Source organism: Giraffa tippelskirchi, chromosome 11, assembly GCF_054371585.1.
Source record: "Giraffa tippelskirchi isolate mGirTip1 chromosome 11, T2T-mGirTip1v1.2.pri, whole genome shotgun sequence".
In the NCBI taxonomy this organism is placed as follows: domain Eukaryota; kingdom Metazoa; phylum Chordata; class Mammalia; order Artiodactyla; family Giraffidae; genus Giraffa; species Giraffa tippelskirchi.
In genome coordinates, this window is record NC_137285.1 from 125,156,905 (window position 1) to 125,172,568 (window position 15,664).

The 15,664-nt window shown below is 40.8% G+C and overlaps 1 protein-coding gene across 3 annotated transcripts in view; it reads right to left on the reverse strand.

Moving 5' to 3' along the window:
* Positions 1–14,923, reverse strand: part of PGM2L1 (phosphoglucomutase 2 like 1) — a 63,246-nt gene extending 48,323 nt beyond the window's left edge. For all 3 annotated transcript variants that reach the window (XM_081539605.1, XM_081539607.1, XM_081539606.1), the window contains exon 1: positions 14,479–14,923. In XM_081539605.1, coding sequence (XP_081395731.1) covers positions 14,479–14,589 — 111 coding nt within the window. In that variant the 5' untranslated portion in view covers positions 14,590–14,923. The remainder of the gene's footprint in view (positions 1–14,478) is intronic.
* Positions 14,924–15,664: the final 741 nt, after the last annotated feature.

The following is a 15,664-nucleotide window of genomic DNA, read 5'->3' on the forward strand; positions in this document are numbered from 1 at the left end:
TGGGGTCACAAAGAGTTGGACACAACTAAGCAGAGAGAGAGAGGATTCTTAGGATAGTGAAACTGTTCTGCATGACAATATAATGGTAGACCACATCATTACACATTTGTCCAAACCCATACAATGTACACTACTAAGAATAAAACATATGTATAATAAGGCTGGCCAAGATAGCTGTTCTCTTCCTCTCTGAATACACCCTATTCGATCATTCCGTTTCACCTACACTCTACTCACATGACTAACCGTCCTTCCTAATCACAGAGACATACTTGCCCCCATCCCCAGCTAGTTATTGCTCTAATCTCCAGATCAGAACAGCTCCAATATGATAGTTTATCAAAGGGGCAGTGATGTTCCTCTGCTGGTTTCCCTGGTAACTGATGTACTAACCTGACATCAATTTCCTTTGTAACTGGTAAATTCTTTCACTGCTTTCCCCAATAACTTATTCTACTGCCATGCCATCTGACATACATGATGGAGTTTTGCTCCAGGACCTCGCTTCAGACATGTAAGATGCCCCTGTCCATTAAATCATTGATGTCTCTGTTGCTGACTGTGAGCTCTTTCTTCAGTCTTGAGGCTAGGCAAATACAAGGCATGAAGGTCTGTGGGGTGAAGCCCAACAGCATACTGGAAACAATGGATTTTGGGTGATTAATATGTGTCAGTGTAGGTTTATCAATTCTAACAAGTGTACCACACTGGTGGGGGATGTTGATAATGAGGGAAGCTATCCATGAGTGAGGGTAAGGGGAATATGAGAAATATCTACTTTACCTTCAGTTGTGCTGTGAACCTAAAACTGCTTAAAAAATAAAGCTTTAACTAAAAAAAAAAAAACTAAACATGGTCTTCTCAGTAGATGCAGAAAAAGCATTTGACACAAATTGAACTCCAACAACACAAGAGAAGACTCTACACATGGACATCACCAGATGGTCAACACTGAAATCAGACTGATTATATTCTTTGCAGCCAAAGATGGAGAAGCTCTATACAGTCAGCAAAAACAAGACCGGGAGCTGACTATGGCTCAGATCATGAACTCCTTATTGCCAAATTCAGACTTATATTGAAGAAAGTGGGGAAAACCACTAGACCATTCAGGTATGACCTAAATCAAATCCCTTATGACTATACAGTGGAAGTGAGAAATAGATTTAAGGGACTAGATCTGATAGACAGAGTGCCTGATGAACTATGGACGGAGGTTCGTGACACTGTACAGGAGACAGGAATCAAGACCATCCCCAAGAAAAAGAAATGCAAACAAGCAAAATGGCTGTCTGAGGAGGCCTTACAAATAGCTGTGAAAAGAAGGGAAGCAAAAAGCAAAGGAGAAAAGGAAAGATATTCCCATTTGAATGCAGAGTTCCAAAGAATAGCAAGGAGAGATAAGAAAGTCTTCCTCAGCGATCAATGCAAAGAAATAGAGGAAAACAATAGAATGGGAAAGACTAGAGATCTCTTCAAGAAAATTAGAGATATCAAGGGAACATTTCATGCAAAGATGGGCTCAATAAAGGACAGAAATGGTATGGACCTAACAGAAGCTGAAGGTACTAAGAAGAGGTGGCAAGAATACACAGAAGAACTGTACAAAAAAGATCTTCATGATGCAAATAATCACAATGGTGTGATCAATCACACTCACCTAGAGCCAGACATCCTGGAATGTGAAGTCAAGTGGGCCTTAGGAAGCATCACTAAGAACAAAGCTAGTGGAGGTGATGGAATTCCAGTTGATCTATTTCAAATCCTAAAAGACAATGCTGTGAAAGTGCTGCACTCAATGTGCCAGCAAATTTGGAAAACTCAGCAGTGGCCACAGGACTGGAAAAGGTCAGTTTTCATTCCAATCCCAAAGAAAGGCAATGCCAAGGAATGCTCAAATTGCACTCATCTTGGAGAAGGAAATGGCAACCCACTCCCGTGTTCCTGCCTAGAGAATCCCAGGGACGGCGGAGCCTGGTGGGCTGCCGTCTATGGGGTCGCACAGAGTCGGACACGACTCAAGCGACTTAGCAGCAGCAGCACACGCTAGTAAAGTAATGCTCAAAATTCCTCAAGCCAGGCTTCAGCAATAGGTGAACCATGAACTTCCAGATGTTCAAGCTGGTTTTAGAAAAGGCAGAGGAACCAGAGATCAAATTGCCAACATCCGTTGGATCATCGAAAAAGTGAGAGAGTTCCAGAAAAACATCTGCTTTATTAACTATGTCAAAGCCTTTGACTGTGTGGATCACAACAAACTGTGGAAAATTGTTAAAGAGATGGGAATACCAGACCACCTGACCTTCCTCCTGAGAAATCTGTATGCAGGTCAGGAAGCAACAGTTAGAACTGGACATGGAACAACAGACTGGTTCCACATCAGAAAAGGAGTACATCAAGGCTGTATATTGTCACCCTACTTATTTAAGTTATACGCAGAGTACATCATGTGAAATGCCGAGATGGATGAAGCACAAGCTGGAATCAAGATTGCTGGGAGAAATATCAATAACCTCAGATATGCAGATGACACCATCCTTATGGCAGAAAGCAAAGAAGAAGTAAAGAGCCGCTTGATGAAAGTGAAAGAAGAAAGTGAAAAAGTTGGCTTAAAACTCAACATTCAGAAAACTAAGATCATGGCATATGGTCCCATCACTTCATGGCAAATAGATGGGGAAACAATGGAAACAGTGACAGATTTTATTTTCTTGAGCTCCAAAATCACTGAAGATGGTGACTGCAGCCATGAAATTAAAAGACGCTTTCTCCTTGGAAGAAAAGCTATGACCAACCTCAGTTCAGTTCAGTCGCTCAGTTGTGTCCGACTCTCTGCGACCCCATGAATTGCAGCACGCCAGGCCTCTCTGTCCATCACCAACTCCCGGAGTCTACCCAAACCCATGTTCATCGAGTCGGTGATGCCATCCAACCATCTCATCCTCTGTCGTCCCCTTCTCCTCCCGCCCCCAATCCTACCCAGCATTAGGGTCTTTTCCAATGAGTCAACACTTCGCATGAGGTGGCCAAAGTATTGGAGCTTCAGCTTCAACATCAGACCTTCCAATGAACACCCAGGATTGATCTCTTTTAGGATGGACTGATTGGATCTCCTTGCAGTCCAAGAAACTCTCAAGAGTCTTCTCCAACACCACAGTTCAAAAGCATCAATTCTGCGGTGCTCAGCTTTCTTCACCGTCCAACTCTCACATCCATACATGACCACTGGAAAAACCATAGTCTTGACTAGACGGACTTTTGTTGGCAAAGTAATGTCTCTGCTTTTAAACATGCTATCTAGGTTGGCCATAACCTTCCTTCCAAGTAGTAAGCGTCTTTTAATTTCATGGCTGCAGTCACCATCAGCAGTGATTCTCGAGCCCAAAAAAGTAAAGTCTGACACTGTTTCCACTGTTTCCCCATCTATTTCCCATGGAGTGATGGGACCAGATGCCATGATCTTAGTTTTCTGAACATTGAGCTTTAAGCCAACTTTTTCACTCTCCTCCTTCACCTTCATCAAGAGGCTCTTTAGTTCTTCTTCACTTTCTGCCATAAGGGTGGTGTCATCCGCATATCTGAGGTTATTGATATTTCTCCCGGCAATCTTGATTCCAGTTTGTGTTTCTTCCAGCCCAGCGTTTCTCATGATGTACTCTGCATGTAAGTTAAATAAGCAGGGTGACAATATACAGCCTTGACGTACTCCTTTTCCTATTTGGAACCAGTCTGTTGTTCCATGTCCAGTTCTGACTGTTGCTTCCTGACCTGCATACAGGTTTCTCAAGAGACAGGTCAGATGATCTGGTATTCCCATCTCTTCCAGAATTTTCCACAGTTTATTGTGATCCACACAGTCAAAAGCTTTGGCATAGTCAATAAAGCAGAAATAGATGTTTTTCTGGAACTCTCTTGCTTTTTCGATGATCCAGCGGATATTGGCAATTTGATCTCTGGTTCCTCTGCCTTTTCTAAAACCAGCTTGAACATCTGGAAGTTCACGGTTCACGTATTGCTGAAGCCTGGCTTAGAGAATTTGGAGCATTACTTTACTAGCATGTGAGATGAGTGCAATTGTGCGGTAGTTTGAGCATTCTTTGGCATTGCCTTTCTTTGGGATTGGAACGAAGACTGACCTCTTCCAGTCCTGTGGCCACTGCTGAGTTTTCCAAATTTGCTGGCATATCGAGTGCAGCACTTTCACAGCATCACCTTTGAGGATTTGAAATAGCTCAACTGGAATTCCATCACCTCCACTAGCTTTGTTCGTAGTGATGCTTTCTAAGGCCCACTTGACTTCACATTCCAAGATGTCTGGCTCTAGGTGAGTGATCACACCATCGTGATTATCTGTGTCGTGAAGATCTTTTTTGTACAGTTCTTCTGTGTATTCTTGCCACCTCTTCTTAATATCTTCTGCTTCTGTTAGGTCCATACCATTTCTGTCCTTTATCGAGCCTATCTTTGCGTGAAATATTCCCTTGGTATCTTGCTGTAAAGAGCAATATTGCATAGGAACCTGGAATGTTAGGTCCATGAATCAAGGCAAACTGGAAGTGGTCAAACAGGAGATGGCAAGAGTGAACGTTGACATTCTAGGAATCAGCGAACTAAGATGGACTGGAATGGGTGAATTTAACTCAGATGACCATTATATCTACTACTGTGGGCAAGAATCCCTTAGAAGAAATGGAGTAGCCATCATGGTCAACAGAAGAGTCCGAAATGCAGTACTTGGATGCAATCTCAAAAACGACAGAATGATCTCTGTTCGCTTCCAAGGCAAACTGTTCAATATCACGGTAATCCAAGTCTATGCCCAGACCAGTAACGCCGAAGAAGCTGAAGTTGAACGATTCTATGAAGACCTACAAGATCTTCTAGAACTAACACCCAAAAAAGATGTCCTTTTCATTATAGGGGACTGGAATGCAAAAGTAGGAAGTCAAGAAACACCTGGCGTAACAGGCAGGTTTGGCCTTGGAGTACAGAATGAAGCAGGGCAAAGGCTAATAGAGTTTTGCCACGAGAACACACTGGTAATAGCAAACACCCTATTCCAACAACACAAGAGAAGACTCTACACGTGGACATCACCAGATGGTCAACACCAAAATCAGATTGATTATATTCTTTGCAGCCAAAGATGGAGAAGCTCTATACAGTCAGCAAAAACAAGACCGGGAGCAGACTGTGGCTCAGATCATGAACTGCTTATTGCCAAATTCAGACTTAAATTGAAGAAAGTAGGGAAAACCACTAGACCATTCAGGTATGACCTAGATCAAATCCCTTATGAGTATACAGTGGAAGTAAAAAGTAGATTTAAGGGACTAGACCTGATAGACAGAATGCCTGATGAACTATGGACAGAGGTTCGTGACATTGTACAGGAGACAAGGATCAAGAAAATCCCCATGAAAAAGAAATGCAAAAAAGCAAAATGGCTGTCTGAGGAGGCCTTACAGATAGCTGGGAAGAGAAGAGAAGCGAAAAGCAAAGGAGAAAAGGAAAGATATTCTCATCTGAATGCAGAGTTCCAAAGAATAGCAAGGAGAGATAAGAAAGCCTTCCTCAGCAATCAGTGCAAACAAATAGAGGAAAACAACAGATTGGGAAAGACTAGAGACCTCTTCAAGAAAATTAGAGATGACCAACCTAGACAACATATTAAAAAGCAGAGACATTACTTTGCCAACAAAGGTTTGTCTAGTCAAAGCTATGGTTTTTCCAGTAGTCATGTACAGATGTGAGAGTTGGATTATAAAGAAAGCTGAGAGCCGAAGAACTGATGGTTTTGAACTGTGGAGTTAGCGAAGACTCTTGAGAGTCCCTTGGACAGCAAGGAGATCAAACCAGTCATTCGTAAAGGAATCAGTCCTGAATATTCATTAGAAGGACTGATGCTGAAAGCTTCAATACTTTGGCCACCTGATGTGAAGAACTGCGTCATTGAAAAAGACATCACAGGAAATACAGCCAATGTTTTATAACTTCAACTGGAATATAATTTATAAAAATTTTGAATGACTATGCTGTACATCTGACATATAACATTGTATACCAACTATACCTCAATTTAAAAAAATCTCTTCATTGTTATTGCATGTCCCCTGTTCAGTTTAATTTCCCTTGATCGGTTTTCAACTGCTGAAGTGTTCTAGCTTATGTATCCTTTCTCTGATTGGTAGGCATTTAGGTTTTTAATAGTTTTTACCTGTAATAAATAATGAATATTTCAGAGGGAAAATTACATGAGAAAATTCTGAAGCAGAAACCACAAAACTACCACTTACACTGAAAAGATTTTCTAACAAAGTCTGGTGCGCTGAGAGCTAAGATGACTTTGCATCTAAGAAGCACAGTATTTTTCATTTACATTATAATTTTCATGTTCTTTTGAGCATTCAATAAGACCACTTTCATAGTTTTGTTGGGAAAGATATAGTGCTCATTAAATTACTTGGTATAAGAGATCCTATGCAAGACTGGATACACTATCTGTATCCTTTCCACTAGCATTAATCATTTTCTTCATTAACTCCCAACACCAGAGGGCAGCAGCTTCAGCACTAATTAGCAATAATGCAGAGAGTAACTAATGGAAAAAAATATTCCTTTAGCAAAATCTACACTAAATTACTACCCAACCTTTTATTTGGGGGAAAAAGTGTTTCTAAAATATAGAACAGACATATTAAATAAATAAAAACAACTAAATAAGCAAAACACACTGTCTTCCCACAAGGATAGATAAATCAAATTCAGATTGGAGAGACCATGAAAATCCGAGTTAGTGGAATTTAATAGCATTTACATTCTTTGGTCAATTTAATGTATCTTATAAGCATAGGCTTCTCTTGTTGTGGCAGTCCCAGTCATGGCTCAGACAGTAAATAATTTGCTTGCAATGCGGGAGACCTGGGTTTAATCCCTTGGTCAGGAAGATTCCCTAGAGAAGGGAATGGTTATCCACGCCAGTATTCTTGCCTGGAGAATTCCAAGGATAGAGGAGCCTGGTGGGCTACAGTCCATCCATGGGGTCACAGAGTCAGACATGACTAAGCGACTACAACTTACCCATGACTTCCCTGGTGGCTCAGACGGCAAAGAATCTGCCTGCAATGTGGGAGATCTGGGTTCAATCACTGGGTTGGGAAGATCCTCTGGAGGAGGAAATGGCAACCCACTCCAGTATTCTTACCTGGGAAACCCCATGGACGGAGGATCCTGGTGGGCTGCAGTCCATGGGGTCGTAAAGAGTCAGACACTATAGAGCAACTAACACTTTCACTTTCACTTTTGTAAGTATAATTTGGAAGAGCCAAATAAAGACAAATTCCTTTTCATTAGCTTCTCTTGGCTCTCTGGTTTTTCAAATAGGAGGAAAGGAAGAGATGGGGAAGAAGCAATTCTAGATATAAGATATAACCAAATAGACTTCTAATGGCCTTGTAGAAAACTTAAAGGAACTAAACAAAAATCCTTTTTGAAAGAAAAAACAGGGCAAAGACGACCCTAAATAAAAGGAAGAAGTAGTCAGTCTACCTATTTTGACATTTTCAGATGGGAAAGAAGAGGTTGCTTTCAAATAAGAATCCTTTCCCTTTCAAGTATTTTTTTTTTTTTAATCAAAGACTTGCATTTTTAGAAAAATTTTGGGTTTACAGAACATTGAACAGATAGTACAGGGAGTTCCCTTAAACCCTCCTACCCCACCTGTTTTCCCTGTCGTTAACACTGTGTTTTGGGGCTAGAGGGAATGGAGGTAAGGGGACTTCTTTAACGAGTACCGAGTTTCAGATTCACAAGACAAAAACGTTCTGGAGATCTGTTTCATAAAAATGAGAATCTGATTAATGCTATTGAACTGCACACTTAAAAACAGTGAAGATGGTAAATAATTTTATGTGTTTTTAACCACAATAAAAATTTAAATTTTCTGTTTTGTCTTCAGATTAATCCTCAAAACTGAAAATACTGCAAGTATTAGGTTAAGATCATCTAAATATTGTTCACTACAGACGCTGGGCTTAGATAAAATTTCATCTTTCCAGGCTTACCTTGAGTCGCCTGAAGGTGCTGAGATCAAATGGATTTTTTTCCCCTTAAGCTCCATCAATTAATTCTTCAAAAATCACACCCTATTTTAGTTTGCTTCACTTTTGAACCATAACTTGCTTATTCAAGTCTGTCTTACTTCCTTCCTCCCTGCCCTCCCTCCTCCCCTTCCTCCCTTTCTTCCATCTGTGGTTAACTGCTTTTCTTTTTTTGATGTCGCTGTTGCCAGAAATCTTCATCATTATCATTAACATCTTCCAGCTCTCTTTCATGGCACAGACATTGCATTCTTTTTTAAGATACATTTCTTTAAAGCCCAGTGTCCAACTAGTGCACAGTTGTCATCTGTGATTTCTTTACAATGGACTCCTGGGGTGGTTCCTTCATGTCAGCTTCTCTCATATTTTCTATTTCCTTTTGCTATAGGTTTCTTCAACTTAAACTTTTATATTTTCTATTGCATTTGGCAGGGGGGTGGAGGAATACAGTTTTTTGCCCCCCCTAACTTCCAAGAGCTCATTCTTCTTTGCTGTTCCTTTTATATAGCATCTTTCTTTATTTGATAAAATAATCACCTTTTAAAATTGATTTTAAGTTGTTATGTTCCTTTACCTTGGTTCTTTTCTGGGCCCATTGCTTTGTTTTTACTCTTCATGCTGCTTTTTTTCTTTACATAACTTGATCCTTGGTAAGTCACTGATATCCACCAATTTTTCTGGGAAGCTGGGTACGGCTTTTCTCTGGTTTTTAATACATAGGCATGTTTTCTGCTAGTCTCTTCTCAAACAGAATGGCTAACTGGGAGCTCTGTGTTTGTGAGTTGGGCTTACGGTTCTGGAGACTTTGTTAGCACTAATTGAATTATTTAAGTTTTCACAAGAATAACTAAAACTAATGGCATAATGTAATTTAGTCAGGACAGAGAACAGGGTGAGTGAGCTCTCATTTTTCACAGCATGTATCTGACAGATAATATGTAAAATAAATCCAGGAATAGTGGTACTAGCTTTTAAGGCCACGACAATAACTAAGAAGTCAGAAATGGGTTCTAAGGAGCAAACTGAGAATGAGAAGAGGCAAGTAGGAATACTGATTTCCATTATAATCTCTTTTTACTATTTTTTAAAAAAACCATAAGCATGTATTTCTTTGAAATAAATAAAAATAAATTTAAAAATAAAATTGTAGAAACTAAAAAGCAAATGTAAGAAATTTGGAAATATATAAAAGGAAAAAATAAATGTGTGTATATATATATATATATATATATATGTGTGTATATATACCTCTCCAAACCCTTATTTCTACATACTAAATGTCTTCGACAGAGGGAGAATGTTGTTGCTAAGGAAACCAAAGCAACTGTTAAGCAGCAAATTCAGCTCTTTAAAAAAAAATTCCATGGCAATTTATTCTGCAGAATATTACAGTCTACTTCAGCTTATACAAAAACCAATAAAATGGTTTTAATGAGGTCCTTGAAACTTGATTTACAATGTCACTAACATCTATTAAACATTCCAGTTACAGAGTCTAGTACAGTGATAAGAAAGCTAGAGTAAAGATCAGATATCCTAGGTTTAGTTCCAAGTCTACCACTTAAAAGCCATATGTCCTTGAGCAGGTCATTTTCCTTGTCTGAAACTAAGTTTCTTTAGTAGTAAAAGTGGGGATAACTACACCTAACCTGCCTACCATACAGGGTTGCTGTGAATATCAAATTATTTAGATCATCAAGGTTTGAAACACTACACAAATAAATTTAAGTAATAACCACTAATATTTTCCAAAATTAACAAGGTGATAAGTATTCTTCATTGATAAAATGCCAAATTATGTAAAGTATTAGAAAAAGGTTAACAAAAAATGTAATATAGACTAGTATTATTAAAAAAAATGGAGGAGGAAATAGCAACCCACTCCAGAGTTCTTGCCTGGAGAATCCCATGGACAAAGGAGCCTAGCAGGCTACAGTCCATGGAGGTCACAAGAGTCAGACACGCCTTAGCGACTAAACCATTATAAAAACTGTATTGAACTAGGTGGCAGATTCAAGTTCTGATTCAGGTTCTATCCACCACCACTGATAATTTTCACTTCTTTGGGTCTCTGCACAATGAAACTGGACTAGACAACCTCTGTAGATGTGCTTCATGGGTGTGTTTTCCATCACACAATGATGATTTAAAAGGAAATTCATTCAACACTTTTAAAAAAATGTGGACTGTATTTTGCTTGAAAACTTTCATTGCTAGATGTTTGAAAACCACTGACTTTAGGATGAAGTCTTTTATTTCTATTTTCAGGCATTTCATAACCATAACCTAATTAATCTATCTTTACATTCTACTCTTTCTCAACATAAACCTACCTTCAGAGACAACAGCACTCGTTATTTCTCAAAATGCCATGGCCAATTCCTGCCTCCACACTGTTGTCAATAGGTATAGAGTTGTTGCCACTACCGCTGGCTGAGCAGCTCTGCCCTGGGTCCCATCCCACTCCCTACCCACATTTAGACACCCAAACTTGGACAGGGCTTAATGTCTTTGATAAGACTGTTTTCAAAAATGGTAAAATTTAGAGTATATCAAAAACAGGAGAGAGTTGTCATGTTTATACGGAACCTAGCTTCTAGCCAGCAAGACTTGTCTGTAATTTGATAGAATGTATGAAAGCATTAGGAAGGAAGTGGGGGCTTTAGCTCTAAAAGATAGAAGGGGAGAGCACTATAGCAGTGTCATCTGTGCATTGGCTGGAAGAGGAACACTTTGATCCACAGACTTGGTGGATTCCAGTGGTAGGACAGTCCCATCAGAGAGATGGATGCGTTTACTTATCACAGGCTAATGCTGTTAAACATTTATGCCATATATTTGACTCCTTGTGATTTGATTTCATAATCACTACAAATCTTTAGATTCTTTCACTTCCCTTATGGTGCATCTAGAAAATGGCCTGACTGAGACAAATTCATCTATATTACATCTGTACCATAAATTAATAAAACAGCTTTCTGAATTCTGACATCAGTTACTGTGACCTTGAGCAGCATGAGTCCATCCTGAGACAAGACAGACTAACAAATTAGTCTGAAGGCATAAGAATCAAGGGTCAGATACTGGACTATAGTAAACGGAACAAAAGAATGTCACTCCATAGCAAGAGCAAGGGGTACCTGGGACCTCCCCAATAAACACCCTGTCTTATTGCACTATTTTTGTTTTAACACTTTCATATACCTTTATTCAAGGCCACTAACCACATACTGATGCCTTTCTATGACCTGGTCTACATGCCTTTCCAACAGTTTCTATGTACACTAAGCTACTGCAGAAACAAATTTTCTAAGTACACACATTAATGTTTTTCTCTCTACTTGGAATATTCCTCCTCTCAATGTTGTCAAGTCTAAATTTTAACTAATTCTGAAGGGTTTAGCACAGATAACACCTGTTTCATGAAGAAATTTCAAAGAACACCACCCACCATGACTAAAACTAGCAATACTGGTGACCTGGGCAAGTAACAAATTGCCTTTAGATCAACTTATGACTTAGTACTATGTATCTCACCAGAGTCATCAAGGATCAGGGCATTTGGTAGGTTCTTTTCTTCACTATAAAAAATAAATAGGTATTAATCAGGTATTATCTCACTTTCTCCATGCTGGAAGACCACACATGTCATCACCAACATGTAATGCAATAAATCCAAACTATTGTTTCACATTTCTGCACTCCACATTTCAGTGCCCTGGGACACCACAGCCTAGCTTACCTACACTATCAATCTATAATAGATGTATTTTTCCTTACTAATTAAAAGCATTTTTCCCATTGAGAGAGGGATTGGTTAAGTAAATATTATTTTTATTAAATAATTATTAAACTTATTTAAATCTGTTAAAAGCACTTGTTACTTGCTCCCTGTATTATATTTGTAAGCTTTTGTTTTATATGCCCTTCTATGTTCTTTGAAGATACAATCCATATCTAATCAATCTTTGTGTCTCCCACAGGTTTTCAGTCAGTACCTTGTATATGGAAAGCCTTTTAAATATAAATTAATTTCTCTTCCACTTTCGGTGAGGGCTCTCCCCATTCTTTTTATATGTATCCCATCGTCTTATTGTCTTCCTTGACTATCCCAGTCCACAGGTCATTTGCTTTTAAACTCCTATAAAAACTGACTGCCTATAAACCATTAAATTGCCACCAATACCATCCCAGCATTATCTTTTTACATGTATATGTATTTCATAGTCTTTTCACATTTCAATATACCCAACAATATCTAGGTACATAATGGACAATTAATATTAATTCACTCAGCCAATATTTTTATCAAGAGACCCATTAGGAAAAATATAGTCAAAATTGGCACCTAAATAGAACAAAAGATTTCACCCCTGGCAATGAAACAAACTCCTACTGTTGAAGGGCCAAAGGCTTTGACACACATAATAGTTACCAGTAAATTAAATTGTGTTGGAATTCTACAAGTGTCTTTGAGTATCTTACATCTTCCTTTCACTTCACAGAGACACAAGTACAATCACATTTCTTTACTGACAGCAGATGGCTTTAAACAATAGCAATTAACTATATAAAACCTATAAAGATAACATTCATTTCTAATTTAGATTTCTCTGCTGAAGAGATATATATGGTCAGTTTACAATATATATTATTTCACAGTATGCTAAGCCTTAGCTCTTTTTTCCTACTAGGCTTCCTCCTCCCTAATGAACCAAAAGCAGAAGAGTAATCTGTAAATCTTCACTTCTTTTGTATCCTTCCACAACAAGGAACTATATTCACAGCAGGCAATAATAAAAACTGGCAAAATGGATTTAAAGTTATTCGCATTTTTCACATCCTTGTAATCAATGGGATACCACAGATTTTGCACATGACTGAAAAAAGTGTGTGTACATATGTATTTTTTGTATAAATGGTCAAATCCTACAAAAAGGGTGTTAGCTCTCTAGTAGCTCATTCAGAACATTCTGGAGCCTTGCTACTCAAAGTGTGTTCCACAGACCAGCAGCATTGGTATCTCTTGGGAGTTCATCATGAAGCAGAATCTCACACCCCACCCCAGGCCCCCTAAATCACAATCTGCATTTAAAGATCTCCAGGTGATCTGCATGCACTTCAACAGTTTGAAATGCACTGGTTTAGACTCCAGAGGAAGAATTAGAATGTCCAAGATACATATGACCACATAATACTAAACAAGTAATTGCTTATTTGTTGATCTTTATTTGCTGACTGAAGGCTTTTTGAGGGTAGGAACCCTTTCTAGCTTCCTCACCACTAGCATACCCTGGACCCAACAGGCCCCGAAACATTACCCAATGCTCAATGGATATTTTTGCTGAATGCATGAATGACTGAACAAAGTGAAAATAAAACTTTTTCAGAAGGCTAATAATCCTTTAGGACGTTGAATAACATGATTTCACATACGACCACATTAACTCTTTAATTCAGTATTATTAATTCCATTTAAAATACGTTGCCGTCTCTACTTCAACAAATGCATTTAATATACTCGACAAAGCAAAAGCTTGGATCATCTTCCTCTGTTGGAGCTAAGGGCCTCTTTTACAAGTGAGATGGCTGCATTTTAATTCTGGCTCTCATATATTCATCCCATATGCCTCCACAAGATGAAAACACTGCAACAATTTGGAGAGAGTACGGGTCGGGGAACAGAGGAGGAATGGATACAAGTCTGTACCCTGAGCATCGCATGAAACCTGGAAAACATGATTTTTGGAAGAGGATACTTCAGAAAATAACTTCTGGCCAGCGGAAAAAAGAGAAACCTTATCTTTCTGAAGAGCAAAAGGTGGTATTAGAGAATACACGGGAGCGGGAGCGATAAAAGACCAGTGACTACCTAGCGACGTAAGGTGGAAACACATCAGACCAGCGCTAAAGCAGATACTGGTTAGATATCGTCTCAGAAGGTGGAAAAAAACAACAAAAAACACCCACTTTCAGATTTGCAGAGAAGGAAGTCAAGTGAGAAGAAAGGGGAAAGGAAATATCTCTATTAAGGGTATAACTTACGATGATAATGATTAATTATTATTATTTTTTTGGAGAAAAGAGACATGACATACACTTGAAGGGTGGCGGGAAGGGAAGAGGAGGAAGGAAGGTAGCAATTTCTCGCCCTGCAAAAGGAAGCGACTACAGGCGTCCTTTTCCAGCTCAGACGGCCCCAGGGAGGCAGCCCAGGCAAAGGTGGGTGGCAACGCCCAGCTCCGCTAGCTCCCGCCGCATGGCCTGAGCTATCTCCCCCACAGTCTGCCGAGCACCGGGTGGGGAGGGGCAAGGGTGTACACGGTGTGGGAGGGCATGCAGGAGGAGGGGGAGGATGCCCTGCTGACCAGGTACCCACCTTATCCCAACGGAGCCACTGTCCGATGGCTGTGTCTAGCTGAGGGTCCCCAGTGTGATAGGGGGCGTGGAGCAGGTTGGAGTTCAGGTCCCCCTCTGCGTTTTCAGTCATGGCAGCCAGTCTGGGGTGCGTGACTGAGGATCCAGCGAAGACACCGAGCTGGAGGAGCTTGACGTGCGTTCACCGGGATTTCGACGCCCCTTCCTCACTGAAAGGCATCGGAGACCAACCGCAGGACGTTTGTGCCAGGTCCTGCCGCAGCTTTGGGGAAACAAGAGAGAGGGGGGACGCGGCCGCCTCCTTCCCACTAGACGAGCTCCTGGGCTCTCTGGGCGAACGGACTGAGGCGGTCCCACCTCGAGAGAACAACAGTCCCAGATGTCGGGGTCGTGGCCGCCGCTGCTACCACCGCCCTCGCAGCTTTAGGCCCCGCCCTTGCGCCTCTGGCCCCGCCCCTTCCCAGCCGATTTAAGCTGGGACTCGAGGCGCGAGCCGGCAAGCGCGCTCCCGACGCCTTCCCCGCGGCGCGAGTTAGGGCCCAGCTGCCGGGTGAGGAGTAGGGGCAGGGCCATTTTATTTCTTAATTTGCCTTTTTCCGCGTGTCTTATTCTTATTACAGTCCCCACCCACCCCCACGCGTCTCCTTTTCTGCATCAGACGCCATGTCCATGGCGCCCGCCTCGGGGCTCGCTTTTGTGAATCCCCATGGCGCGAGAAGGCCCCCTCCTGTTTCGTCTTGGGGAGCGCGCCTGGCGGGAGAGTGCGAGGGCTGTCCCCGCATGGCCTCACGGGAGTTGTAGTTCTTTCCCCCCGCCCCCCCCGAGGCGTGTAAAGACCACCGCAGACTACAACTCCCAGCAGCTCCTTGCCCTGCGTTTTCTCAAAGGAAAAAAGCTACACCTCTAGGCTGTTCCCTATAGAAACGCCCGATCCGGGTTAGGTCAACTGCAGTTGTGTCCCTGGGCTTCAATTAAATTAAACAAGGGCAGGTGCAGGAAGGGTACAGCTGATATCTATTCAGTGCTTTACAGTTTACGAATCGCCTTCTGTCGTCTAAACCATCGTGTGACAGGAAAAAGGACGTGATCCATACTCATTTTACAAAGAGGAAGCTGCCTCTGAGTGAACTGACTTTTTCAAAGAGGCGGAATTCAAAAGTAGCCGAAGAGCAATCCAGCCTCATTTC